We start from the raw sequence: 26,944 nt of genomic DNA, 5'->3' as shown, positions 1-26,944 counted from the left end.
CCCTAACCCCCTAACCCCTAACCCCTAACCCCTAACCCCTAACCCCTAACCCCTAACCCCTAACCCCTAACCCTAACCCCTAACCCCTAACCCCTAACCCCTAACCCCCTAACCCTTACCAATGATGCACCCTTCGATTCCAACTTCAAAGATAACAATCGGCGTCTGACGATCTCAGCAGCTCCCGGTGAAACTCATTGGGAGCTAGCAGTCATCGATCGGGAGATCGAATCGATTGATAGCAATTATCCTCAAGAGCCGGAGGGGACCTTCGATGACAACGCCGAAGCAATGGCGGTCGCGTTTGACAGATACGTGGGAAAAATGTGTAGTTGGAATCATCATACAGCACTTGCCGAAGTAACGGCTACAGATCGCCTTGGAGCGTATGTCATGTGGACTTCCACGGTCCGTCCGGCAGGTTTCCTGAACAGCGAAGCCGTTCTCATGTCGAAATTATGGATGAACAAGGTGAGCATGTCGATTCCACCCATTGCTGTCACACCTGACATGGCGAGATCCAGGTCTGGTCTTGGGACAACTGCATAAACGGTCTAGCTCTCGTGCGATACGATGTAAACCTCGCCCTCGATCAGATCCTCCTGCCCTTTCATAGAATTACACCCGAAGGTCGTCTACCAGATTCGGTCGCAAGGAACGAAGTCTTGTTCGATTACACCAAACCTCCTGTATATGGATGGACCTTGTTCAAATTGCTGGGACTGCTTGATGGACAATCATCAGAATCGCATCCGGTCTTCACTACCCTGGGCACTGCACGATTGACAGAGATCTACGAAAAAGTCTCCCTATTCACAGATTTCTGGTACAAGCACAGAAAGACAACAGCATCTGTCCTGCCGTACTACTCTCATGGCAACGACAGCGGATGGGACAACTCGACGGCATATGATCAGCAGACGGTATGCGTTTCGCCCGATCTGGCCGCTTTCCTCATCGTGCAGTGCGATTTCTTAGGCAAGTTGGCCGTACATCTGCGTCATGATTGGGTGAAATGGACGTCGCTTCGGCATCAGACTTTGCAAGGCCTACTACAAGAGTTGTGGAATGACGAGGAGGGGAAATTCATGTTCAAAGATGCGTTGAGCGGGAGAACATGGTTGAGCACTTCACTTCTACAGTTCCTTCCCCTGATCGCCGCCCGACATCTCCCTCAGACGATTGTGGATCGGCTTGCCAACAACTTGACACCTTATTTGTCCGAATGGGGTTTGGCTACCGAGCGACTTGATTCAAAGCTATATGAGCCTGATGGCTACTGGCGTGGTCCGATCTGGGCTCCTTCAACGCTCATGCTAGAGTCCGGTCTCAGGTCAGCTGGCTACCAAGACTTGGCGGACGACATCTCTGACCGATACCTTCGACTATGCGCACACAACGGGTTCGCGGAGAATTACAATGCAAAGACCGGGAAAGGGAATAGAGATTTGTCGTATACATGGGCCGCATCAGCATACCTTGTGCTTCGTTCTGAGCAGGAGACTCGCAAGAAAACGGGTCCAATGTAGGCTTTTGTACAAAGTAAGCTGTCCAGTGGAAGACCGCTCCCGGAAATGCATGTATGTCCCAGTGATCAATCCTTTCCGATCGTGTGTTTGTGTTGCTGCAAATTTCAATTGCGCGGAGCTGGCCTAAATGTGCAGTCGTTATGATTATGCCCTAAGGAATTTGCGCACGGCAAACCTGTATCGACTCGCAACTGACATCATTGTACTGAGACGTACCATCTCAAAACCATCCAAATAACATAGCTGAATCACACAGCATTCGTGAGGCAACCCGAGCAGCTCTTCATTCACCGAATCATTATTGCCAATACATCGGCACCTCGGAGCCAGCAAACCTCCGAACCGGGAAGGCTGTCACACGTGACGAAACCCAGTTCACGGAGGGAGTATTGCCCGTTGCCGATCATTTCACATCATCCGTAGATCAATCCTTCTCCTTCCTGCTCAATCCTCAACGCTATATAAGCGTGGAAACCCCAGAAGATGTGTTTGGGGCCTCAATCCAGTCCCATCTCCACCACATCTTTCGCAAGATGTCGACCACCATCGGGGTAGAGTCAATTCGCCCAGTCCCGCACACCCAAGTCCAAATGGACGCCTCGGCCGTAGCCCAAGCCCACGCTTCGGCTGAAGCCCAGAAGTCCATGAACATCAGGACTGTCATGAAGATTTATTACAAAGCCGCTTTCTGGTCTGCGATACTGTCTCTCGCACTTGTCATGGAAGGATACGATCTTGGCGTGATCAACTCGTTCTGGGCCGAGGATGGATTTCTGCAACGATTCGGCGTTCCTGACGCAAAAGGAAAGCTGTATGTTCCCGCGAACTGGCAGGCTGCTGTCAACAACGCCGCTCTCATTGGGGAAATAATTGGCCTGGCAGTGAGTGGCAGCGCGGAATCGGTTGTTGAATCCATGCTGACCTGCTGGTGCAGCTCAACGGGTATCTCTCCCCAAAATTCGGAGCCAAGAAGGTGTACCTCTGCGCGATGGTCGGAATGGCTGGCGCGATATTCATTCCTGTTTTCGCTACCTCAGTGCAGATTTTGTTTGCCGGCGAGTTGATTTGCGGCATCCCCTGGGGTATATTGTAAGTGCAAGCACCCTCTCGTAACGGAAACATACTAACATTGATTGCCGCACCCATATACAGCCAAACCTTGACCACCGCATACGCTGCCGAGATCTGCCCCATCGCGTTACGGGGGTACATGACGGCGTTTGTGAATCTTTGCTGGGGTATCGGTCTAACCATCGCATCTGGAGTCGTACGAGGAGCCATCAACCTCGAAGGACAATGGAGTAAGCCCCTTACCTGGAACAGCCCCTGGCTCCTCGCTGATATTAGTCCCTCTCCGTAACAGGCTGGAGACTTGCATATGTCATTCAGTGGATTTGGCCAGTCCCCCTGTTCGTAATCGTGCTGTTTGCCCCTGAAAGTCAGTGGTCTAGATATACTTTGGTCAAATGATCGACGCTGATGCCCCCGCAGGTCCTTGGTATCTAATTAGACAAGGACGAACTGAAGATGCTAAGAAATCTCTCAAAAGACTTGCAAAGGATGGCTATTACTCCGAGGAAGTCCTCGACGCTGAGTTGGCCCTGATGCATCACACAAACGAGCTAGAGAAGGCGGATGTTCAAGGGGCGAGCTTTGCCGATTGCTTCAAGAAGAGTAATTTGAGAAGAACGGAGATCGTGTCCTGTGTCTGGGGTATCCAGTATTTCTGCGGTCAACCGATGATCAACTACACGACCTCTTTGTAAGTCACCAGCTATTATCGGTGTGGCACAGCATGAGGCTTATTCATCTCGCAGCCTTGCAAATGCCGGCTTGAGTGAGACCAACTCGTTCAACATCAACCTGGTCATGACAACTATGTTCATCATAGGAACCGTGTGGTGAGTGCGACTTTTGCCCGCGACGTCTATCATCAGACTGACTCTAACGAATCGACTTTCCCAGCTCATGGATCTGTAAGTATCTAGCTATCAATACTCAATCGAAGTCAAGCTGATGTCAGACTTTCACAATTGTAGTCCTCGGCAAAGTCAGTCGTCGACATATCTATATCGCGGGTTGCGCTGGAATGGCCATAGCTTTGGGAGTAATCGGTATCCTAGGCTTTTTCCCCAACAATAACGGGGCAATCTGGGGTCTGGGCGTTCTTCTCATCATTCTCAATTTTGTCTACAACATAACGGTTGGACCTACTTGTGAGCTTGGGCGCGATGGATCTGTGTCACCTGGCCAAAGCTCACTGTATACCACAGGCTACACTATTGTCGGAGAACTTCCCTCGACTAGAGTGCGACAGCAGTCCGTAGTAATCGCTCGTGCGGTTTACCTGTGCTGCGGTGTAGTAATTCAACAGCTCGTACCTCGAATGCTCAGTCCGCAGGAATGGAATTGGGGAGGTAGATGCGGTCTGTTCTTCCTAGGAACCAATCTCCTTTCGACGTTGTACTGTTACTTCCGCTTGCCAGATACAAGAGGCCGAACATATGGAGAACTTGAGATCCTTTTCAACGAGAATATTCCGGCGCGAAAATTCGCTTCGACCACAGTAGATGGTATGTATTCTGCGATCACTGGCTCATCGAGCGGCTGTCAGCTGACATGACGAGCAGAATTCCAACTCTCCGATGTCCGACAACATTGGGTTGATGATAAGGCTCAAGAGAAATTTGTCGAGGATATCCGCTCTTGATTTCTCTTGTAGTCAATCAGCGCTTTCTGCCCACCATTTCGCATCATGCGCTGGTCATCAGTCCTGCAGAATGGAAAGTGCGATCTTTTTTTTGAAACTTGGAGTATATTTGTTGGAGAACAAGTCGGCATCTTGAAGCTATTTACATAGCAAAGCTGGCTGCATTGAAACGAGAGCATGAATGCCATGAGCGGTACATTAAGCCAATTTGTAAGGCTGCGGATCATTCCAAGATCGGCTGGCCCTCGTCGTCAAAGAACACTGGCCGTTGCGTACGGAAAGAATGAGTGAGCGCCACGGCGATTTGGGACGCCTGGAAGGCATCCTCGACGGAGACGGGGACCGCTTTCCCGTCTAAGATAGTATCCGTAAATATATTGACCTCATTGGCGAAGGCTTCTTTGAACCGCTCCAGGAATGATGGGGTGGTCTCGTTTCTTACGCCGTAGCCGTCCAATATCTTCACCTTATTGAGGGATGGTAACTATACAGGAATCAGCCTTGTCATCGCCGTAAGTACACAAAACCCACCGGATTGACGTGCAGCTTCGCCTCGGTCCCGTATATCTCACAGTATATATCATGCCCATGCATTGATGTCCTCGATACGTGAAAGTTGCAGGTCGTGCCGTTCTCAAAGTTGATGATCGCCAAAGCACTGTCGACATCGCCGGACTCGGCTAGAGCGGGATGTCGAACTATGTTACCAGAAGCATACACACTAGTGACTTGCTTCTTCACGTTTGGAAGCGATTTGGGGTTGTCCACATCAAGCATCCACCTAGCGATGTCGATGTCGTGGATTCCAGCGTCCACGAAGATACCTCCGCTGGCTTTGCTGTACTGAACGAAGAACCCCCTGTCATGGCGATTTAGCGAGGCATATGCCAATAAAGTGAACAGTCACTCACGTCGGATCGTATGTGTCGTTAGAGGCTGACTTGATCAGATACGTTTTACCGATTTTGCCAGTTGTGACCTGATCGTAGGCATATTGGTATGACTCGTCGACTGGAGGGTCGTGTCACTTTGTGATCAGCACATGCATATCGGCAGTCAAATAGATGTCTCACATCTGCGTACGAAGCCCACCATCACCTTGACGTCTGGTCTCGCTTGAGCGGCTTTCAGGACGGGTCTGGCTGCTTCCACATCGATCGATATTGGCTTCTCCAGGAGCACGTGCTGGTGCATATAGCTGTCAGCGATTAACCCCTTTAACTCTGACCCACGCTGGACTAACCTTCCCAGCTTTGATAGCTTTGATGGTCAAACTAGCGTGCGAAGCCGTCTCCGTCGCGATCAAGACCGCCTCGACTTCCGCATCATTGAGGACATCGTCGTAGGATGTAAACAGCCTTAATCGAGGTCAGAGTTGTAGCGATAAGGCGTAACGTTTTGCTCACCGGGTGGATCGCGGCAAGACAGCTTCCGCCTTCTCAACAGATGGCGCGTATGCGTCCGCAGCGGCAACCAACTCGGCTCGAGGGGTAAGATATGCTACCTGTGTGACGTCTATGTCAATACATGCACTGGACGCAGCCAACTCACATTCGAAGCATGCCTCAGTCCCATCCTTCCCAATCCCAACACCGCAAATTTCAGCTTTCTCGGCTCATGATGGTAGCCGTTGGTTCCATTCGCAGCGGTCATGGTGTATGATGGGATGATACGATTTCTGCTGATCCTTCAAACGTAATCTGCACTCGCCCCGTGGGTAATATATGCATTCTGAGAAAGGATCTCCGGTCCGAACCAGATTAGTCGCTGCTCTTCCGGACGATCCTGTTTCCGGTGTTATGGCCGTACGGAAAATGTTCACAGGATATCCGTAATCTGGAATCCGGAGATATTGCACGTGTCAACGTGCGCAGGAAGTACAACGAGATGCATGCGTCCATTGAACACGCCAAATATACATGCACGCGACTCGTGAAGAGTTCCTGCGAAATATCTATGGGGTCGAACGGATAAGACTATCATGATCCGGGAGGCAGCTCGAACAGCTGCTGCCACCAATCCTATGTCCCCCATGTTAGTGTTACCAAAAGGGACCCGCCAACAAGGCTCAATTTTAGACGTACACTAGTGCTGAGTTCCTGAGAGGTACCTTGGTCTTGCGGAATGACAAATGGTTCCCAGAAATCCAGGAGCTATAAAGAGATCAGAGCTAGATCAAGGTCATGACGGCAAGGACGAACGCACCAATTGATCCGTAGTCAAAGCGCTCCCGATCGCAGCATCCTGTGGAGGTGTAAAGTACGGTACACTTGTCAAACCTGCCTGCGAAGCAAATTGGGCCGATGCTTCAAAGCTGCTATTATCCTGAGAATCATTCAGGTGGAGCTCGGCACCCGACTTCTTCTCTGGTGCAGATATAGATACAGCTGTTTGATTTTGTCCAGCGCGCTCGATGAATCTGGTCTTCCATCCGAGAAAGGCTATGTCGCGGTCCTCAGAGTCATCGATGCCTTCGATAGTCAGTGAAGATTGAGCGAGCCGCTGCGTAGCCCTGGACCTGACACCGACCAGCCATTGTAGGTTTTGAGCTGTCCGTCGTGAAGGCCGTATCTGACGAAGCTGCGTGAACATGGAGATCACCCGGTCTATCAACGCAAGGGCGGTTGGGCCAAGACCACAACTCGGGCTTTTAAGGATCAAGGTTCCCATGCAGATAGCCGAGTTGAAAGCGTGGTGCTGTGCCCTGCATCAGCTCGCAAGTCGACATTCTATGACCTACCCAAAACCACCAATGCCGGGCGGAGGATGAGGGGTAAGTCGCACCAATCCCAGAGGCCAGCTGGATGAGCACCTGAGCTGCTAGTCAGCAAACAACCGCGTTCAATTGGCTTGACTCACGTTGCAGCGCTCAACCACTGCTAGAAATGCGTTTCCGTACATAGAGCGACTCGGGTCGTTTGGCGAATCAATCATCGCTCGGAGGAAGTATGGTCGAAGCAGATTCACTACCGTTTCTGAGATGACCACAGCCAAGAAGAATTGTTGATATGTCAAATGGATGTCTCGCTTGAATAGCTCAGGGCTCTCTTGCATTGCGCTTTGGCTGTCCGACCATACCGATGCACATGCTATCAGAGCCGTTCGGCATTGATATTTGTAAGGTATGAGCCGGTGGAAATTGATACTGCGACAAACACCGCATCAGCTGCTGGGTTTGGACATCAGTCAAGAAGTCACTCGCAGAGCGGCATAGAGATCCATCGCCTCCTGGAAGTCCGGGTCGTCAACCCTAAGGGAGAAGAACAGTACCCTAGGTGAAAAGCGCGTTCAGCCTCCAACAGCCTAATTTAGCTCCTAGTCAACCTCACCTTTGGCATAACTGGGCCAGCTCAAATTTGATCTGGCTAAATCCTCGCGCTCCCTCGCCGGCATCCTCAGGAAACTTGGTGTCGATGAGTGCCGGTTGCATTGAGCATCTGGGTATCAGTAAAATTCACCCGGGTGAGGCACTTACGGTCGGGAAAAGCAGTTGCCTTGGAACACCTCTACTGAGTGGGTTTCCCAGAACATGCGGCTTGATATCATATGGAATCTGATCAGCTTTCGTGACCGAGCGAAGCGACACGACTCACCGCCGCTCATTGACAATCTGTGGCGATAATTTCCACCTCTCACCATCACGATGCAGACCCATCTAAGAATCTGTCAGCACTTGACCTAAGAAGGCATTCCTTTTGCAACCCACCGCCTGTATAATCCTCATTGCTAAACCCCAAAGTGGCCAAGCCCAATCACCGTTCCTTCCGCGATCTGTCTCCAGATGATAGTGTGCCATGATGTTCTGACCGAAACAAATCAGCACGGCGCCTTGAATGCAAGTCACTCCCGACCCACCAACGCCCTCAGGCCAGATAAAGAGCTGTCGATCATAAAGTTCCCCTTCGCCAACGAATCCCTCGCGCAAGCCACAAAGTCATCGCCCATCGGATCATCCGCAGGCATATCCACGTTGTGTATCGCACCCATCGCAAAAACCATGAACAGCATGCCCAGGTCCTGGTAATCGACCTTTGTCCGCCTGCCTTGCGCCATCGCGTCTTTGGCTGTGTAAGCCTCATCCAACACCACGTTGACTAATTTCCTGGGGACTAAATCGTAACTGAAGCAAAGAATGAGCTTCCGAGCAGATCATCCTGACTCGACACGCAACTCACGACCAGCCGAAGTACTGATGAAACGACTCTACGAGTGCATACGCCTCCTCTTTGATCGGCAGTCCTCTGAGCAAGTCCGCAGTCCGGATGCCTCGGGGCGATGAAAACGGAAATGATGTGCGTGTAAATGATATGATCGCGCTCGCTTCAGTCGCATCGGGTGAGTTGGCTCTTGATACCGCTGGTGTATCCTCCACGCTTCTATGGTGGTTCTCCTGCATATCACGAAGCAAGACTCAGCGCTGTCCCTCATTCAGTACCCCTGATTGACATACATCCCTCAACCATTCACTTGCCGCAGTCGGCCCCAGATATTTCGATCGACCACGTCTGTTCAAGACCAACAACCCATGGCTATGTCGGTCGAGGTCTCTGCCGCTTGTGACCCCACTGAGACTACTGCTAGGTGTGTCGGCTTGTCGGTGTATTGAGTCTGATCTGACATCCATACTTGCACTCGGTATGCACTGATGCATATGATCGGGGGCGAAATGCGGGTGTCTCTGCTCGAGATTGGCTTGCACCGGCGGCGGAGACGGTCCAGTGTGAGGCAAATGGTCTTGATGAAAGTCTGCGCTAAGCGTCAAGTCTGTTCCTAGCCGCAGATCATTGGGGTCTATGCTTGTCGCCTCCGAAGTGCTCAACGCCGAAGCGTTTACTTCTGAAGTAGTCTCCTTGGCCGGTATTGGCAACCCATGCTCCTGAAGTACGCGGGTCAATTGTGAAACGTAGTCTCCGCTTTCTGTAGTGATGTTCTGCCGGTGAGAGTGTGTTGATGCTCGACTAGCTCCGTCAAGGATTGTCAGAGCTGCGCAAGGGCATCGCATAAAGGCAGCGAGCGTCTTACGGTTTCAGAGTCGGTCTCGCGCCGTCCGGGCAGAGATTCCCGCAACCCAGCTTCACGCATGAGCCGCATGGCACTTGTCACCAACAGTCAGACTCTCCTTCCTCCGAATATCCTTCGACTCCAGCTCACCTTGACGATCGCATTTCACCTTCGTCCGCCTACACTCGGCGCAACTCAATGGCTCCCGGTGTTTTCTCTTCCGAGTGCGTTTCGGAGTTTCCTGATTGGCGTCCAGCTCGCCGGCTCCGGTCTCAGACGTTGACATGTCAATGAGAGAAATTAGTGGGTACTTTTCAAAAATGTGTATATTGGCGCGTAGAGTCCGAAGACACACATGAAACGGGAACATAAACATGGAGAAAACAGATCATGGGTGAGCTTTAAGTAGCAGTCCGTACGGAGATGGATTGATTCCTGACAGGCGGTGTGACGTATCATTACCGGTCTTTTGGGTTACGCTTAAACCCGATAAGTATGTCCGGTCCGGGAGAAAGCCCCTTAACCCATCTGAACATCGAAGATATATATAGTCTCCACTAGCTGGTGAACCATGGGGTCTCCTCGAGCAAGATCCACCAACTCAAACCCTTTCACATCGAGTTCTTCACCCAAACTCACAATATGTCGTCAGCCATATCAACCAACGAGAAGGACCTAAGCGAACATGTCGAGGTCCAGTATGACGGTCATGCCAATCCCTTGGAGAAGGCAGATCGCCTGGATGGTGCGGTCGAAGCCGAACGACTCGAACATGCAATGACTATATGGGAGTCTGTCTTTGAATACAAAGGTGCTGTCTTCTGGTCATTTATCGTATCAATGTGTATTGTGAGTCTGCGTCGCGTCAAAGAGCCTTGCGAATCAACTTAACCCCCTTGCTGCCACAGGTCATGGAAGGCTACGATCTCGCTCTGGTAGGCAACCTCATCGCCTTGGAAGGCTTTAGAGAACGATACGGCGAGTATGTCAACGCTCAACAAGGATATCAAATCTCCGCTGCATGGCAATCTGCAGTGACCCAGGCCCCTACCATCGGCGCTGTCTTTGGGGTTCTGGCTTCCGCCCAAGCTGCCTCCCACTTCGGTTACAAATGGACTCTTCAAGCATCCATGGTCTTGATGTTCGGCGCAATCTTCATAGTGTTCTTCTCCAACTCTTTACCTGTGTTGTTTGCTGGACAGTTCGTATCCGGAATCCCTTGGGGAGCTTTCGTGAGTAAGCAGGAATTGCGACATTGAGTCCGAGGCTGATCCACTTTCTTCTCAGTCCGTAATTCCCACTGCTTACGCCTCTGAAGTTGCCCCTATCCGGTTGCGAGCTGTTCTGACGACCTACGTCCAGCTGTGCTGGTGTATTGGTCAGTTCATCGCCTCTGGTGTCCTGTATGGTGTCAAGGATATCACAACAGAATGGTCCTACAAAATACCTTTTGCGGTTCAGTGGGCTTGGCCTGCGCCGATGGTGAGCATTTGCCAATCGCACTGTTAGGTCGCTTCGAAAAGGAACCATCGCTAAATCCACCAACGAAGCTGGTGATTCTGCTCTTTGCCCCCGAATCCCCTTGGTACTTGGTTCGCAAGGGCAAATTGGAAGCGGCTGCGAAAGTTGTAAAGCGTCTCGGCCGGGCCAAACGTGAGAACCCCGAAGAAGTCGTGGCAATGATGGTCAGAACCAACGAGATTGAAAGTAAGACCATGGCAGGCGCAACATACAAAGAATGCTTCAAGGGCGCAGAGCTGCGAAGAACACTCATCGTGTGCGCCGTGCATGCTGGAGCGAACCTTACCGGTCTACTGGTCAGCAACCTCGGGACCTACTTTTTCGTGGTCGCCGGTCTGCCAAACGATAAAGCCTATGGTTTGGGTCTTGGAAACACCGGTGTACAGTTTGTCGCGGTCCTGTGCTCAGTCTTCCTCTCATCCCGCTTCGGTCGTCGAACTTTGGTCTTATGGGGATTAGGTTTCAACATCTTGGTCATGGCGCTTATGGGCATCCTCGCTTGTGTCAATCAGAGCTCGGGCGTGCAGTGGGCGCAAGGAATCTTGGTCATCATCATCGGTCTTCAGTGGGGTCTCACTCTAGGTCCTATGTGCTGGACGATTGTTGGTGAGACTGCCTCCCTTCGGCTTCGAGCAATGACCATCGGTCTTTCGCGAGACGCGTACTATGTTTCGAGTGTTGCATTTGGAATTCGTAAGTTGTCAATGTTGACCAGCTGGTGGGCGAATGCAGAATACTGACCTGTCTTGATGATTGCAGTCAACGCGTACATGCTCAACCCGACTGGATGGGCATTGATCGGCAAGACCGCATTCTTCTACCTCGGAACGGCTTCGATGCTCTTTGTGGCCGCGTATTTCTACCTGCCGGAGATGCGAGGTCGATCATATCGAGAGCTCGACATTCTTTTCCATCGACGCATCTCAGCCAGACAATTCTCCAAGACCGTTATTGGCGAGCTTGACGATGAGTAGATTATGGGGAAGTGGTGGATGAATCGGGCAGGTCAAAGGGAAAGAGGTTACCGTAGGCTTAGGTATGAATGATGACGGCGGTCCAGTGACAGCAGGTATAAGTATGACTATGTATATAGGATAATTGGCATGGGCTCTTGTTTCAATCGCGAAAGCGACGAGGTCAATCCAGATTCGTCGGGAGCAAATTGCGACAAAATCGAGATGACGTATGGTCCTTTTGACGATCGCGATGAACAAGTAAACATGATGTCTGCATCAACTTCTAACTTCTAAGACAGTCCCTTCTTCAGATATTGCATACATCCGATTCCTGGTTCTCCTACAAACTGACTAGATTCCCTCGTTACCATGACCACCCTCCAATTCACCCCGTTCCAGCGACACCTCACCTTCTTCGGCACGGCATCCGATCGCACCCGTATCACCTTCTACTCAGCGTTCCGCGCCGCCTTGACTCTCGGCCTCAATGTCCCCTTCTCCATCGTTCTAGCTATTACGATGCGGTTCTATTGGGCGCAAAATCCCTTCAGACCTGTATCCATACCATTAATACCCCGAGAGGCCGGGTCCACTCACTTGCAACATGCACAACTCACGCAGTCGAGGTACACCCCAGACCAACTTGTCAAGCTGTACGAAGATAGTCCGTTTAGAAGTAATTCGTGGTGGCAGCGCACTATCCTAGATCGGCCGCATATACAGAGCTTCGCTAACTGGTCAAAAAGCGACGATGGGACAGTCACTCGTGAACAAGTGGAGGAGTTCCAGTCAGGTGAATGGCAGCACAGGGTCGTAGTCAAGCGTAGGGAGAGGAAGAATCCTGTTCCCTTCATCTATGGCGGACCGCTTTTGGTGGGACCGCATAGTTGGGCGGTAAGACATTTGTTTGGCGTTCAGGTATATGACAAGTGAGGATCTTGGAGGAGTAGAGGACGACTCTGGGTGAGTGAGACTTCGGAGTTTATTCAGACGTCTTGAAAGGGCCTGCTCTGACTTTGGACTGATTTTAGAATTGTGTGTCATGGTTCATCAAGGCGTCAAGACATATCAAAAGGATCCATTGTCAAATGTGGACACACGGAAGTGAGAGATCACCATACCGCGCAGCTTGCATTCGCGCTCGATGTGGAGTCACGGCAGATTCGAAACCGGCAACTCTTATAGATGAATAGACGAAGCTTTGCCAAATGACATGTGAGCAGATTTCTGAAACGATTGTCGTATATGGCGTATGCATTATAATTATATAATCGTTATTGAACTAAAAATACAAAGATAGCTACAAAACCCGGAAAGAAGCCAATCAAGCCCATCTATTGTCCCGTCTCATTTCGTCGCTTGATCATCTCACTGTGTGGTCTACCCTTCTTGTCGCCCCAGCTTCTTCGCTTGACAGCGGTGTTCTGCAAGATACTGATTCTGTTGTATCCACCGCACATCGTAGCCTTGTCCCCTGCACAAGGTCGATCACATGTGCTGGCGACAGCGGGAACAGGGTTGGTGAGGGTGTTCGCACAGAAGCATTGCGTACCGTATTCAACACCGGCGATGGAGTAGCCCTTTCTGGTACAGGTGGCGATACATTGTGCGTAGGTCATGTCGGACTTGTTCTCGAAGATGGAACTGACGAGGATTCGGCTGGACGACGAGTCGACATAACAACCTCTAGATACCCATCCAGCAGGTAGAGAGGTGGTCGCGGTGGCGGCGGCGGACGTGGTCGTCGAGGTCACAGTGGTAGATGTGGTGCTGGAAGATGTGGTCGAAGGCTTCAGTGAGCTGGTGGATGTCGAGCTCTTGGCCGCGGACGAAGACGTGGAAGTGGATGCGACTAACGACGAAGTCGAGCTCGAAGCCACTGACGATGGAGTCGAGCTACTGATGGCTAGGGTCGGTTTCGCTGACGAGCCCTGGACGGAGGTGGAAGAGGCGGAGGGCAGCGACGAAATGGAGCTGGTGGAAATTGAAGAAGCGGGAGCTGACGAAGACACAGAGCTAGACACGCTGGGAAAAGCAGAGGAGCTGGAAGCGGAAGCTACCGATGAGACAGCCGAAGAGCTGCTTGCTGTACTGGAGGAGGTTTCGACTGCAGTCGTAGAATTGACCATCGGGCTCGATGATGTTGATACAGCGGCAGATGATGAAGCTGTTACGGGAATGGTAGACGAGATAAATGCGGATATCGAACCCGAAGCCGAGGCGGAAGCGCTGGTGGAAGAAGCACTAGTAGAGGTGGAAGTCGTGTTGAGAGCTTGGTTAAAGTACACGTTGAGTCTGTCGCTCCCACCGCAAATATGCGCAGGATCACCTTGACAAGGCTTGTCACAGCCCGAAGTAGCAGACACCAATCTTGCGGTACTACCACACCAACATTCCTTTCCGTACTCGACACCAGCGTATGGTAGACCTCGCGCACCACAGGTGGCGATACATTCTTCGACAGAATTGGTATCGGATGAAGTCGATCCATCGTTCAAAGCTCGGTTGGATTGATCGTCAACCATACATCCTAAGCTAGACCATCCGGCAGGTACGTCCGAGTCTGGAAGGACAGTAGCTTGGCCAGTCGTAGGCGCTTTGGCGCTCCTGTACACGTTGATTCGGCTGCTTGCACCACAGTTGCTCCAAATATCTCCGGGACAAACCATGTTACAGTCGGAATCCGGGGCAGAAGTAAGAGTAGCAGTGTTACTGCACCAACACTCTTGACCATATTCGACACCGGCAAAGTTGTATCCTTGCTTAGCGCAGGAAGCGACACAGGCTTGGATAGTGTTATTGGCGGGATCGGAGTAAGAAGATCCTGGAAGGGCTCTTAGGTTGACATCATCGACCATACAGCCGACAGAGCTCCATCCGGAAGGCAAGGCGGTTGCGGTAGCCTTGGGAGTGCTGCGTAATACATGAGCAAGGTGCTTTAGATTTGGATTCAGCCAATACTCACCCAGAGCTGGCCGGAGTAGCAGCGGGAGTGAAGATGTCATTTTGAGCTCCATCGGCAAATCCCCAATTGTCTCGGTAGTTAGGAGGTGTATCAAGATTGGGAAGGTTGTTTCCGCTACAACGACAATCAGCATAAAGGAATCGACCTGGTCTCGTAATGAATGACTCACTCAGCTTGCCACAAATACATCGGAGTCTTGGGACCCTTGACACAGCCGGCAGGGTTCCCATCACATTTATTGGGTACAGCACCCTTCTGCACTGTGTTTGCGGAGTCGGTTGAGCCGGTTACCTGACATCGGTAGACAACGTTGTACTGTGTGTGAATCACTGATTAGCTACAGGTAGTCCGGTTCTTCATCAAATGGAACTCACGATCTCGTATGGATATCCTTCACCGTGACCACCTTGGTGAATCCAGTTCCACGAGCACAAACAACCGCCAGATGGACAAGGTGGCATGCCAGCCGGGATCTGATAGCTGATCTCCCTTTCCCACACCGAGTTCTGGTTGACACTGATGACCGTCATGTCGTTTGGCTGGAGACTACCGACATCCGAAGTATATGCAATAGCCAACGCGGATCCACCGAACCACTTGTTGTCGACAGTTCCGTTGTAAGTGTTCATAACGTGTAAAGCGCCAACACCAGAGTATTGACCACCGTCAGGCTAAAAGATGTCAGCCAAAGCAAATGAGAGCAGAGACAGCTCAAACTCACTTTACAAGCGTATTTGTACTTCGGCGTATTGTCATAGGGACTACCGAGAGCTGTTTGAGCTCGGTTGCAGCTGACTTCACCGTTATAAGTACCGCCCGATGGCAAGTACATGAAATCTCCAGACTTCGGTGGATATCCCAGCAAGCCGTGACCGAACCATTGTGCGGTAGTTCTGCCGTCCGCTTGTTTCAGTGGAATGACTGGCTCATTGTTGTTGTAGTTTTGGTTTTGGGGATCTGAGCAGAACACATAAGTCCTAGATCGAGTAAGCTGGTCACCTTACTCACCGTCGGCCTGGTACGGGTAGTTCAGTCCGAACATTCCCTTGTCCCACAATGCGACACTACAAGTCGAGTAAGCTGAGAATTCCTGCTTTGAAGGCGAGACGACTCACTGGGCATTGACCGAAGAGACACAGGCCACAGCGGCGACGAGAACCGTTGAGAGATGCATACTGGCTTAGTGAAATGCTTGAGTATGATCGAGTGTTGGGTATAGGGGTATGGATGGAAAAAAGTTGAGGATGAAGGAATTTGCTAACCAGTCATTCCGTCCGATGGGCTATATATAATTTTCAAGATCCTCAGAACATTACATCGACCACTCCGCGCCATCTCTTATTATCCCTCGATCGCATGTGTTGCTTATGTCATAAATATGCAGAAGGTTCAGCAGGAATTTCGCTGCAGGTAGTCTGTGAGCCATTCCTTCTATGCATCGGCTCGGCAGAAGACGCCACCGGATTAACCATAGATGGCGAGAAATGCAACAAAAAATCGCTTACCAAATAAGAAGGTTGAATGCCGGCATTCTTCCGCCTGTCGATCACTGGTTCCTGAGCCGTAGGAGTGATTTTACCGAATCCGACCCATCTTACCGTTTCCGGTGGCGTCGCTCGGCGTCGGAATATCAAGGGTCCAGCAACCTTATTGACATTTCTGGAATCATCAACTGCATAAACCAACGCATCAAGTAACGATGAACCATTGACGCAAGTGGTAACTGCCGGTTGTACCTCTTGTCCAAGCCAACACAGGACCGCACTTACCATTACAAAGACCGATGGTAGATGTCTCGCATCTTCTTTTGAGTTTATACCATAACTAATTGGATCTTATCGACTTACGATTGCATATGTCTCGCATTTACTATGGGATGCAATGGCTTCAGCTCGGAGTAACCACCAAAAGCGCCTTTCTTCTTGTGGTGTTACCGTAAAAAGATCGACACGGCTGTCTCGGCTGACTGTCGCCTGGTGTAGCTGCTTGGAAGCCAAAACCACTTGTCAACGGAGATGCCCATGTCAGGTTGAGCGGTCGATCAGCTGAAAATTACGGAGCGTAGAATTCGACAGGCTGACAGATGCATGCGGTGGCGGATTTACAACAGGGTATCTAACTGCGGGGTATGCGGAAGAACCTTTGACATCTCCAATGAACGTCGGGCGCGTAGTGGAGCAAAAGGATCTTCGGGCGAGCCTATCATAGCGGCGGGAGACTTCGTTTACATAGCGGACAGATAGTCTGGAGTTGTCGTCAATTGGTCGAGTCAGAAGTTTAGCGCATTCCACAGCTCCAATGACGTAGATGAGATCACTGACCTTGACTGCCATCCATTGACTCAGACAATTAGTGTGGAACAAATGACCACATGGAGCTAACGCATAATTCTTCCTCTTGTTTCCTAGTCCACCGGTAGAATGTGAGTGGTTCTGGTTGAGCGATTGCGAAAGGTCGACCTCCTCCATACAGATTGAACACGTTTTCTCGTCGGTGGACAGCAAAGGGAAAGATGCGGCCGCTTCGGGGTCAGATGAAAAAGAGGGCAGGACGGGATGGTAGTTGTAAGACTCGGGAGGAGATAGTGATTTTGGCAAGCTATGTCGTTCAACGATGTGAGTTGAATGAGAATGCGAAATAGTATGGTGCAACTCACAAGAATGATGGACCGAACCTTTCTTGAGCAAAAAGTACAGTCACTTGAGCAAGCTGCCACCATACTATACCCCAAATCCAGCTTGCCTTTTCGATGAAAAAGACGTTCTCAGAGTACGCGAACGCATCTGCAGCGGATAGGATAAGATTAACAGGATGCCGACCGCTCTCTTAGATTGAGCTGAGCTGTACTTACACAACGGAAGAGCCAACCTGCCAAGCGTAGTCCCAATAACGATCCAAGCATCCATTGCTCTGCTCGTACCTCTCCTCGCATTTCTCCAGATTTGTGGTAACCAAAACGAGTATAGGCCGAAGAGGAAGAAAGGTATGACAGACGGCAGGAAAGCGAATTGTAGGAAACAGAAGAGGAACCCCAATATTGCGAACCCTTTATGGCAGATCGTCAGCGGAAGCTTCTGGTGTCAGTCGTGACAACGAAGGGCAGAGAAGCACCGATCTAGACAGAGGTATGTTTGCGGAATGAAGGGAGAGGCATGAGATGAAGGGCAAAGTGGTGAATTGAGGATGAGAGGATGAGACAGGGTTGAAGCTGGGAGACAAGTTTTGTGATAGGCAGAAATGGGTGGAGCAGGAAAGGAAGATACAGTGATGCGGTTCAGAGTGTCGAGGAAGGCCAGACTCATGGAAGGACACTCACATCTGAACAAGGGATGCTCGCTGAAGAAATGTTTGAGACTATCCAAAAACGAAATCCTCCTCACAGTTCCATCCTCAGCAACCTCTACTCCGGATGAAGCCCCAGCGTTGCCCGCGTTCGTTGCTGGTCCGACGGCCGGCTGATTATTGGTGTTTCGCGTAATGGTTGGAGTCGGAGCAGAAACTCTCTCAGGTGCTTGAATCCTATGGAGCAGCACAGCGTATCTCTACATCGGTTACAGACAAATCAGTTCACCGCGAAGGGAGAAAGGCGGAAGAACGGAAAATGCTCACCGGGCCAAATACAACTGCAGTGCACAAACACATGAATCCCGGTACTAGCATCGGTAGACTTGCTTTGTTGTCGCTCATTATTCCCACGACGACGTGAGCGGAGAAGATCCAAGAGTCGGTAATTGACATGATGACAATCGTGTATACGGACACTTTAGACAGGGAGGAAGGGGTACGGGTCTGTTCCATCTGACGAACGAGCAGGAGTAGAACGATGAGTTGCGAGATCGTCGCGTACGCTGCGTCTACAGGTTGATTGAAACCCAATCAGCAGCTGAAGACATATACATATCCATAAACAGAGGTGAAGAATGATCCGGCGGACAACTCGAAATGGTGTATACTCACAGTCAATACTCCTTCCCCAGAACTCGTCAATGCCAATACCCTCTCCACCTTCTATACCCATCGCCCAACCACATTGATCGGCAATTATCACCCCACCTAAACCCTTTCCCACCTCCCAGTAAGCCGGAGGACGAGGGATCGAGGCTTTGATACCGGTCGGGTTCTGTACTTCTGCGTTGTAAAAATCTATCTCTTCCTTGGTGATGCCAGGTGGGATTGGTGGAAGAGTAAGGTGAATGAGCAGAGGGCAGGTAGTTTGTTCGGAGATATCTAGCAAGGCATACGTGATCGTGATCGTGATCAGCTTCATCGAGCCATGCCGGCTCACAAAAATCAAAGCCATAAGGCATATGAGACGGAGGCGAATACGATTGTACGTGAACTTACCATCATCCCTCAGATCGCCTATCATGAGATTCCCATCGATGTTCCTAACTTCTTTCTCCAACTCCCTCAATATAATCTCCTTCGTTACATTCTGGTGTGCTTGTCCGTACCACAGACCGGGTATCTTTCTAATATCTATCCTCATACCTTCCGGTGATCCGTAAAGGTTATACGTCCCATTTGGGAGATAATGCAGTCCGAAGAAATCATAACTTATCGTTGTTTCGCCGCTTTCCAGTGATGTTTCCGTATTTGCTAAACCATCGACTTCTGTCAGATTGAGAATCGTTGGGGGCGTCTGAGCCGTAAGAGTGAGAGACCCCTTGATCCAATTCCAATCCTCGTATCGTTCCCATTCCGTCCCATTAGCTCTATAAACATCTTCGAGATCAGGTACGATGGACGAGATATTTCGTTCTTTCAAGTTCATATTCCACTTCGTCGATTGATCCCACTTCCACGATCCCCTGAGCTCGTCAGCCAACGTAGCGTTCCACTTTCCGGTCGTGTTGAGACCCAAATCGGGTATTTGAGATGAGAGATGTTGCCAGTATCCGTCTTGTGGAAGATGGGCAGTGTTATTTGGCTCAAGCGATATTGGGTGAAGGGTAGAAGAGCGGAAGAACCCAGTGATGTTGGTGAAGAAGTCATGATGGCTGGGGTTGTAGGTGTACTCAGGAGGTATCAGGGACGCTGGGAGATCCAAGGGTACGGCGGACTATGTATTCAGCAACCACGTTAGCTTTGAATCATAGCGGGTCAATAATGCCTCGATGAATAATGAACGAGTCTTTGTCGCCCAGTCTCTGCAAAGCTTAGCAAGTGATGTACAAAATATCCTCACTCACCTCCGTGTAGTTCCCTCGCATTGTATCATTGCCATGAAGAACGCCTTCCCACTCATCTCGAATCATCTTGGCATGATCCAGCTCGCTTACTCTTGCCCGCAATTCGCCATCTGGTCCGATCTCGATACCTGAATTGATCGGATGATTGTTCCCACTCATAAAGAAGAAGAACGCAGTGAGGAAGAGCATGGACGTGATGTTGGGCCGAGGAGGAGGTTGAGGTTGTAACAATTCCGGAGGAAGAGGTTGACCGATTGCGATAGTCGCTGGTGCGGGTGCTGAACGTGGAGAACGAGGAGATGTAGGTTGAGGATTGTTATTTGCATCGCCCGGAGGCGGCGGTGGGTCAGGCGTAGGAGCGGACATGATGCAGCGAGGTTCCAGATGAGGCTCATGCCCCTGTCAGGTGTATGAAGTGAAGGATGTAAGTAAGAGAAAAGAAGGATTTGTGATGACATCGACGTGGTCGTTGTTGTTGTCGTTGATTCCGGCATTCATCGCCCCGGTGACACCCGCTCCTGCCATACGAAATCATTTTTCGGCGTATATTATCCTGCAATATTGAGTGCGATGGACCCGGCGCATGGAACAGCAGCTCTGACAATGCCGAGGAAGCTACCAGATCTATGCACAAAATACATAACATGAACAATCGTAAAAATAGGCGGAATCGGCGGTAGAGGCGAATCAAGAAACAAAGCCTATCATACGCCTTCTACACTATACCATCCCGTACACTGGTCATCCCAAGCTACTTCTTTCCACCGCCTTTACCCTTCTTGCCCTCGAAACCAGGTCTGGCCTTCCCCTTCTTGTTACCCGTACCTTTCTCCTTGATACCCAACCGCTTATTTCGTTTATCATCAACCCGCTTCGCGATGTTATCATTCCGTTTCTTCGCTGCTGTCGCCGCGGATTTCTCAAGATCTCTCTTTCGTTCAGACCTAATTGACCGAACAAAACTCAGTCAGCTCGAAGCAAGCAACCATACATCCAATGATTCGGGTATGGATGCAAGATTGAATGGATGGTTGAAAGTAAGGATAAACAGAAGGAAGGACGACTCACCAAGCTTGAGAACTCTTCGATTTGGCCTTTTCCTTCCTCTTCACGGCCTTCTTGAGTACCTGCTCATTGTCGGCAACCTTGACACCTGAGGCCCGCTCTTCGGCTTTAGCCCATCTCTCCCTTTCTTCAGCCTCCTTCCTCTTGTCCTCGGGCAGAGACTGTAAGTGTTCCCTGTGTTTCTCCAGGTATTCCAACGCCTGAGAAGGGTTGGACAATTGCTTCAAGCCCATCTTGGTTTTCTTAGCGAGTGAAGCCGATGCGGAAGATGAAGAAGGCAATGAGACAGAGGGGAACGAGAGAGATGAAGTGTGATCGTCTTTAAGTTGAGGGACGATAAGTTGGGTCTGACAAATTTGGGTAAAGATTATCAGCACAATCAGCATGGTCGTGAGCACCGTTGAGAGATAAGTATAGGTGCAACGATGCATGGGAACATGCGACCTCCACTCACCTTGGCTACGTTCCCCTTTCCGCTGTCCTTCCTCCTCTCCTCCTTTCTCGCATTTCGCCTCTTATCCCTCATCTCCCCTCGTTTCCTCCTTCGTTCCTCCTCCAGCGCATTCCTCGATCCGGCATTCTCATTCTCGTCATCCGGATTAACGCCCCGTTGCCTCTTGAACGAGTCAAGCCTGTTCTGCAATTTCGTTCGGAGTTCCGATATCGACGCAGTAGGTGGTAGAGGTTGTAAAGACGATGGTCCTGCTTCGGGCAATACGGAGATTGACTCGGGCTCGGCGTTGTTCTCCTTGTGAGCACTCTCGGTCGATTGGATTTGATCGAGAGTTTGGTGCTTCGACGGGTCAAGCTGGTATTAAGGACACCCTCTTAGTCAGGTTACACGTTTTCTACACTTTCAATTAATGGTATTGTGAGAATAACCATCCCCTCACCTTGTCTTGTTTGACTTTTCGTTTATGCTCTTTGATCTCTTCGCCCGTCTTACGCTTCTTGTTCTTCATCCACTTGCTATCGACCTGTTCTCACGCAAAGCACGATCATCATCAGTTCCACAATCATCATCGCTCGGTTTGGCCCTTATTAACCTGTGTCTATCGCCCTAGAAGTGCTGTTATAGGCTGAACCAACTCACCACATCGGGATCGGGCGCTACGTAGTATTGAGCGGGAATCAAGCTCAACAAGGTAGTGAAAGTCGAATTATGTTTTTCGAGCGACTTCAACAGATCCTCCCGCGGTGTCGGCATGATTGGGACTGACAGCGATTCCATTTTGTCACTGTCTTCTTCGATCTGTTCCCTAGGCCGTCAGGAAGTATGTATGAGGATTGTCGATATGATATAGCAATTATGATGGGCAAGCAAGGATAAAATGACAGTTCAGAAAAATATCAGAGCGAGATGGAGGTAACCGCAACCACGTGTCACTCGCGTTTTCAATCATCTACTCCTTAAACCACGCGCCCATTTAAACTCTCAGATATAGTGTCATGTCACATTCTATGGATGGTGTATATGTGTATATGAGTAAACAGGTAATACTGGCGGTATAAGGGTATGAATATAGTATATCGTATTATTGACACTGCGCACGAACAACCAAGAAAGAGAGAAATGTAAAGTACGGTCATGATACAGGTGAATGTATAGCGTCATAAAAGTCGTTAAACATGTCTAGGTTTGAGAGTAGTTTCCAGGATATCGTGTGGAGAAGCATGAGTACGGTTGAGCGGTACATGGATGATTCGGGCATGAAGTGTATTTAAAGGTGAGCAGGAGAATGAAAGGATGAGCTGGAAGTGAAGAACATCCTATTTGTCGAGGTATGAGGAACGAATGGCACTGATTTGTGACGTATTCTGAGTGGGAGGCCAAGTTCTCCTGAGTACACTCTCTATCGAATCAGAGAGTCGGCACTCTCCTTCTAAGGGATGGGAAAAGGCAACCTTTACTTGAGCAGGAAGTTGGTGACCGCCAACCACGCCCAAATGAGGGCTCCCGACAAGATTGGCAGTGTCAGATTATCGTCGACCCCGAGGTCTGTCAAACAACCATTTCGAGTCAGTATCGAGCCTTTTGATATGAAGTTGAAGAAACGACGATGGAAGCCACAAGTCATCAGGCAACTCACCAAGAGCCTCTACGACTGCACCTCCAATACCAACTACCGCAGCAGTCACCCATAATCCCCAATACCCATGACCCCAATCTTCCACATCCAACACTATCCATCTTCCTCCACTGCCATTCCACCAGAACGAGATCCCAATCAAGAACCCAGTGACACTAGCCGCGAGGAATCCAGCTAGAGATTTCCGAGGTGCGAATTTGAGGATTTTGAGACCTGGGAAATTGGCGGGAAGGGGTTTGGTGTATTTACCCCATAATCGGCCGATCGTAGAGGCGGTTGTATCTGACCATGAGAGGCTGGGTATCGGGGGAATTATGTATTACGCATGTGTATTGATATGATCAGCGATATAGATATTCCGCATGGAAGATGATCTGATCTGTTCTGTCAGGACAACTCACGTCAAGATCGATACCACTGCGACATCTCTCGGGTATAGTCCCAAAACCCAAATGACGCCGACTAAATACCATACAACCCCGTTGATCTTGTTCCTCTCGCTTTCTCTCATCAGAAATCCCAAGTAGCTCTCCCAGATCTCCGCGAACAGGGGGAATCGCAGCCTGAAGAAGTCGGTGATGGTTACAGTCAACAAAGCGCTCGAAAGCACCGTTATCAATGGTTTCAGCGTCGGCGGGTTGACGTAATTCAAGAACAAGGTCAAGAAGCCTATGTGAGGATTTATCGATCAGTTCGATTCTAGTCTTCTAGGACGCGCCATCAGAATGTGTATGATACCAGGCTCACCTATGGAAGAATGCAATGTTTTCCTCGGAATTTCCCAGTCCACAGCTTTCGTAGGCGTCACTCCGGGACTAGGTTTCCTTTTCACGCTACTTGATCTTCTTTTCCTGGTCATTACCGGTCTATCGCCCGTCCCCGTCTGCGTAGAAGCTGCGGGCGGCGGAGGAGGATGGCTCGTATGTACATCATCTTGCTGTATCGACGATGTGTCTAATGCTGAATCATCTTCCTCTGTCTGAGGATCCGGTATAGTCGGTAATGTATGTAAGGTTTCGTTCGCGCCCGCGCCTGAAGGTCTGGCTGATCTAGGTGGATTCTTCCTCAATCTGACTCCGCTATTGCTATTGCTATTGCTATTGTCGTCTGAAGGTTCCAATGATCCATCTCTCCATGTCTGGGGTCTGCTACTAAGGATCTCTACCTCGGGCGTTTTGCCTTTAGAAGCAGCGGAAGCTGAAGCTGAGGGAGCAGCATTACCATTCATCATTTTAGGCGACTCGTTCTCCTTGGATTCGCTCGATGTCTTCAGAGATACCCGAGTAGTTTCACCGGGACCAGGTGATAGAGAAGCCGATATGGATGAACGCGATCTAGTCCGTCGAGATGCTGGTCGAGGAGAGCGAGAAGGTAATCTGTCGGAGATTGGTGGAGGTGATGAGGCGGGTATAGCTTGGGCCATTGAATGGTCTGTGCGTGAGTCGAACGGTTATTGTTGGACTGCTACTTTCGATGCCAGCTGTTGCGTCAGATGATTCCTGCTTCTGGACAGCTCTTGAGTCGGGTGCTGTAGCTGATGAATATGATACTCTTCACAATGAGGTGTTGGTGAATTTGTTGATCATGTATTGAATTGTTGTTTTACTTTTATCCTTTTACTCGCTGCACTATCCTTTGGTCTTCGTATGCTGAGAGTCAACAATAACGCGTCTGTCACGTGGTGAGCCCTCTGCACCGTAGAGGTAAATCCGTTTATGACCGATCGAGTGGCACTCGTGGTCTTATGGAGACTCCGCATACAATGATGGTATCGAAGAAATGTTGAAAGCACGGGGAGATCGATAACATCCTCAACCCACTCATCCAGTATACAAAGAAATCAAGTGAAGTGACAGCAACAATGGCAGCAACAATGGCAGCGCAGTCAACAGCTGGTCCATCAGCACCAGCGCCAGCACCAGCACCAGCCAATTCAGCACCAGCAGCATCAGCAGAGGTATTCAAGAAACTCCATCCATCTCAATACCTCTCGAGATTCCTCAATAAGGGGTATAGACCAGATGGAAGGAAGTTGAAAGCATGGAGAGATGTTTCGATCAATGTCGGTCAGTCATCCAAACACCTAAGTGCCTGCCACCTTTAGTATACCTTTGTCGTCCTTTCTAGTCAAAGTTTGACTTGGCAATGTAACTAACAACACCCCCAGGCTCGGTATCGACCGCACATGGATCTTCCTTGGTCAGGATGGGCGACACGACCATGGTATGCGGTATCAAAGCTGAGATCGCTGAACCTACCGCTCAAGCACCCAACGAGGGGTATGTTGGTGAGTGACAATGACAAATTCTCTCGACATGTTAACAATTGAAAGCTTATATTGAGTGTCCTACGTCCTATCCATGATATGATCCAGTTCCGAACATTGATTTGCCAGCTTTGTGTTCACCGAACTTCAAGCCTGGTCCACCGGGCGACGAGGCGCAGACGTACTCGAATTGGCTGAACGACCTGCTAGTATCGTGAGTGCGACCATGTATTGTCGATGAATGGTAATGAGAGTCAAAGTGACACATGAGTCATGAGCTGATATCTGACTCTGATATGATATCGACATTGAGACAGCTCAAGTACCCTTCCACCCTCATCATTGGTCATAGCATCTGGAAAAGCCGTATGGGTGATATATATAGATGTGGTGTGTATAAATTACGATGGAAATGCTTTCGATGCGGCCGTCTTGGCTGTGATGGCAGCATTGAAGAATAGTGAGTCGCCTCTATACATCTTGCAATTCGTCCCTCATCCTCGTCTTTGTCAAATTGCGAATCTACTATGTATCATAACCAGATACCCCACGTCGAGTCAGGGCATCCCAGAAAGCTGATCTCATCTCATCTCATCGTCCAGCTCGATTACCCAAAGCCAAATATGATGAAGAGACCGCCCGTACGATATGTTCTCGAACGGAGATATACCCCCTTCAACTTGGCAGTATACCTCTCTCGTGCAGCTTCGGTATATTCGACAGGCAAGTCCAGCTCTATTTGACCCGGATCGTCCAGTCCTTACGCTGTCTATCAGTCTATGATAATGGATGTTCATATGCTGATCACTGGTGAATTTACAGCACGCACCTCTTGCCCGATCCTAGTTCATACGAATCACCGCTTTTACCTACAACGATATCGATAGCCTTAGATGAGGACAACAATGCATGCTTGATACGGCAGGAAGGACTAGGTGGGACTCAAGGCAAGACCGGGGAGAGGGTCTTAGGGGAAGCGTGGACGATAGCGGAGGGGAGGATAAAGGAGTTGAGAGAGATATTGGAGGAGAGCAGTATATAAGAGTATCTACTGGTATGAGGTCTGATGACACTGAGATATATGGATATATGTACGTCCGATGGCATCCATTGACTTAAGCCACAGTCTGATCCTCTGATGAGGATTGATGCTGGTGTGATAGGGTGGGGATGAAACTTGATTGTGTTGATATCAACATTCATGGCCGCTCGGACCAATAGAATGACGCACACAAGCACTAGATGATTGAATCAATCAAAATGACCCGCACTGACCACCAACATCATCATGTCCAACTTCCAAAAGCTATTTATACCATTAAACATCCTCAAGAGTTCCGATGCTGAAAATGACCAAGATATTAATAGTACCGTCGGCTTTATTCATGGCAGGTATTCTTGGCAAGGTTTTCCTCGGAATCAGGAGCTCTCGGCCGCTGTTCATGACCCGGGATGGGCAATGAGTGACCTTGAGTCTTAAGCCGAATTGGAGAAGGTGGTCATCGTCACCATCCTTTGGGACCCTGGAGTAGATCTGACAACTACCCCTCAAGAAAAAAGCACAACTCGACCATCAACCCATACTCACATACATATATCACTGATCACCATGGCATCTCTTCTTCCTCTACTTTACCCATCTGATATAC

The 26,944-nt window shown here is 49.9% G+C and overlaps 12 protein-coding genes across 12 annotated transcripts; 5 read left to right on the top strand and 7 right to left on the bottom strand.

Annotated features, from left to right (window-relative positions):
• Positions 1–324: 324 nt before the first annotated feature.
• I303_108116 (uncharacterized protein) lies at positions 325–1,529 on the top strand (the record flags this gene model as incomplete). Its single annotated transcript, XM_018411366.1, has 2 exons — positions 325–471; positions 525–1,529. The coding sequence occupies 2 exons, from the start codon at positions 325–327 to the stop codon at positions 1,527–1,529; spliced, it is 1,152 nt and encodes a 383-aa protein (XP_018260034.1).
• Positions 1,530–2,062: 533 nt separating this feature from the next.
• I303_108115 (uncharacterized protein) lies at positions 2,063–4,239 on the top strand (the record flags this gene model as incomplete). The annotated part of the gene is made up of 10 exons (XM_065969762.1): positions 2,063–2,410; positions 2,464–2,618; positions 2,682–2,830; positions 2,893–2,967; positions 3,021–3,291; positions 3,347–3,430; positions 3,495–3,505; positions 3,569–3,745; positions 3,803–4,102; positions 4,160–4,239. 10 exons carry the CDS (start codon positions 2,063–2,065, stop codon positions 4,237–4,239), a joined length of 1,650 nt encoding a protein of 549 aa, XP_065825834.1.
• Positions 4,240–4,462: 223 nt separating this feature from the next.
• On the bottom strand, positions 4,463–5,892 carry I303_108114 (uncharacterized protein; the record flags this gene model as incomplete). Its single annotated transcript, XM_018411364.1, has 7 exons — positions 4,463–4,723; positions 4,771–5,098; positions 5,151–5,250; positions 5,313–5,424; positions 5,483–5,597; positions 5,646–5,743; positions 5,791–5,892. 7 exons carry the CDS (start codon positions 5,890–5,892, stop codon positions 4,463–4,465), a joined length of 1,116 nt encoding a protein of 371 aa, XP_018260032.1.
• Positions 5,893–6,218: 326 nt separating this feature from the next.
• Positions 6,219–7,669, bottom strand: I303_108113 (uncharacterized protein; the record flags this gene model as incomplete). Its single annotated transcript, XM_065969761.1, has 7 exons — positions 6,219–6,260; positions 6,324–6,392; positions 6,445–6,936; positions 6,980–7,051; positions 7,099–7,384; positions 7,442–7,510; positions 7,569–7,669. 7 exons carry the CDS (start codon positions 7,667–7,669, stop codon positions 6,219–6,221), a joined length of 1,131 nt encoding a protein of 376 aa, XP_065825833.1.
• A 41-nt stretch (positions 7,670–7,710) lies between these two features.
• I303_108112 (uncharacterized protein) lies at positions 7,711–9,526 on the bottom strand (the record flags this gene model as incomplete). The annotated part of the gene is made up of 8 exons (XM_065969760.1): positions 7,711–7,774; positions 7,833–7,894; positions 7,946–8,041; positions 8,095–8,359; positions 8,415–8,629; positions 8,690–9,197; positions 9,262–9,334; positions 9,391–9,526. 8 exons carry the CDS (start codon positions 9,524–9,526, stop codon positions 7,711–7,713), a joined length of 1,419 nt encoding a protein of 472 aa, XP_065825832.1.
• A 356-nt stretch (positions 9,527–9,882) lies between these two features.
• I303_108111 (uncharacterized protein) lies at positions 9,883–11,735 on the top strand (the record flags this gene model as incomplete). The annotated part of the gene is made up of 5 exons (XM_018411362.1): positions 9,883–10,089; positions 10,149–10,472; positions 10,528–10,722; positions 10,791–11,454; positions 11,521–11,735. 5 exons carry the CDS (start codon positions 9,883–9,885, stop codon positions 11,733–11,735), a joined length of 1,605 nt encoding a protein of 534 aa, XP_018260030.1.
• Positions 11,736–12,086: 351 nt separating this feature from the next.
• On the top strand, positions 12,087–12,650 carry I303_108110 (uncharacterized protein; the record flags this gene model as incomplete). The annotated part of the gene is made up of 1 exon (XM_018411361.1): positions 12,087–12,650. One exon carries the CDS (start codon positions 12,087–12,089, stop codon positions 12,648–12,650), a length of 564 nt encoding a protein of 187 aa, XP_018260029.1.
• Positions 12,651–13,051: 401 nt separating this feature from the next.
• On the bottom strand, positions 13,052–15,856 carry I303_108109 (uncharacterized protein; the record flags this gene model as incomplete). The annotated part of the gene is made up of 7 exons (XM_065969759.1): positions 13,052–14,630; positions 14,683–14,796; positions 14,852–14,997; positions 15,057–15,353; positions 15,404–15,639; positions 15,691–15,746; positions 15,798–15,856. 7 exons carry the CDS (start codon positions 15,854–15,856, stop codon positions 13,052–13,054), a joined length of 2,487 nt encoding a protein of 828 aa, XP_065825831.1.
• Positions 15,857–16,884: 1,028 nt separating this feature from the next.
• I303_108108 (uncharacterized protein) lies at positions 16,885–20,240 on the bottom strand (the record flags this gene model as incomplete). Its single annotated transcript, XM_018411359.1, has 9 exons — positions 16,885–16,926; positions 17,004–17,280; positions 17,339–17,465; positions 17,534–17,728; positions 17,999–18,224; positions 18,292–18,536; positions 18,640–18,909; positions 19,027–19,744; positions 19,875–20,240. 9 exons carry the CDS (start codon positions 20,238–20,240, stop codon positions 16,885–16,887), a joined length of 2,466 nt encoding a protein of 821 aa, XP_018260027.1.
• A 385-nt stretch (positions 20,241–20,625) lies between these two features.
• I303_108107 (uncharacterized protein) lies at positions 20,626–22,170 on the bottom strand (the record flags this gene model as incomplete). The annotated part of the gene is made up of 5 exons (XM_018411358.2): positions 20,626–20,818; positions 20,943–21,286; positions 21,394–21,747; positions 21,833–21,916; positions 22,033–22,170. 5 exons carry the CDS (start codon positions 22,168–22,170, stop codon positions 20,626–20,628), a joined length of 1,113 nt encoding a protein of 370 aa, XP_018260026.2.
• Positions 22,171–22,846: 676 nt separating this feature from the next.
• On the bottom strand, positions 22,847–24,452 carry I303_108106 (uncharacterized protein; the record flags this gene model as incomplete). The annotated part of the gene is made up of 4 exons (XM_018411357.1): positions 22,847–22,938; positions 23,030–23,325; positions 23,431–23,698; positions 23,777–24,452. The coding sequence occupies 4 exons, from the start codon at positions 24,450–24,452 to the stop codon at positions 22,847–22,849; spliced, it is 1,332 nt and encodes a 443-aa protein (XP_018260025.1).
• A 438-nt stretch (positions 24,453–24,890) lies between these two features.
• On the top strand, positions 24,891–26,337 carry I303_108105 (uncharacterized protein; the record flags this gene model as incomplete). The annotated part of the gene is made up of 6 exons (XM_065969758.1): positions 24,891–25,095; positions 25,197–25,316; positions 25,404–25,509; positions 25,613–25,755; positions 25,898–26,018; positions 26,118–26,337. 6 exons carry the CDS (start codon positions 24,891–24,893, stop codon positions 26,335–26,337), a joined length of 915 nt encoding a protein of 304 aa, XP_065825830.1.
• Between the last annotated feature and the right edge of the window lie 607 nt (positions 26,338–26,944).

The sequence above is a fragment of the Kwoniella dejecticola genome, chromosome 10 (assembly GCF_000512565.2).
Source record: "Kwoniella dejecticola CBS 10117 chromosome 10, complete sequence".
Lineage (NCBI taxonomy): Eukaryota > Fungi > Basidiomycota > Tremellomycetes > Tremellales > Cryptococcaceae > Kwoniella > Kwoniella dejecticola.
Note: the sequence above shows the minus strand (reverse complement) of the source record. Positions and strands in the feature narration are given on the sequence as shown.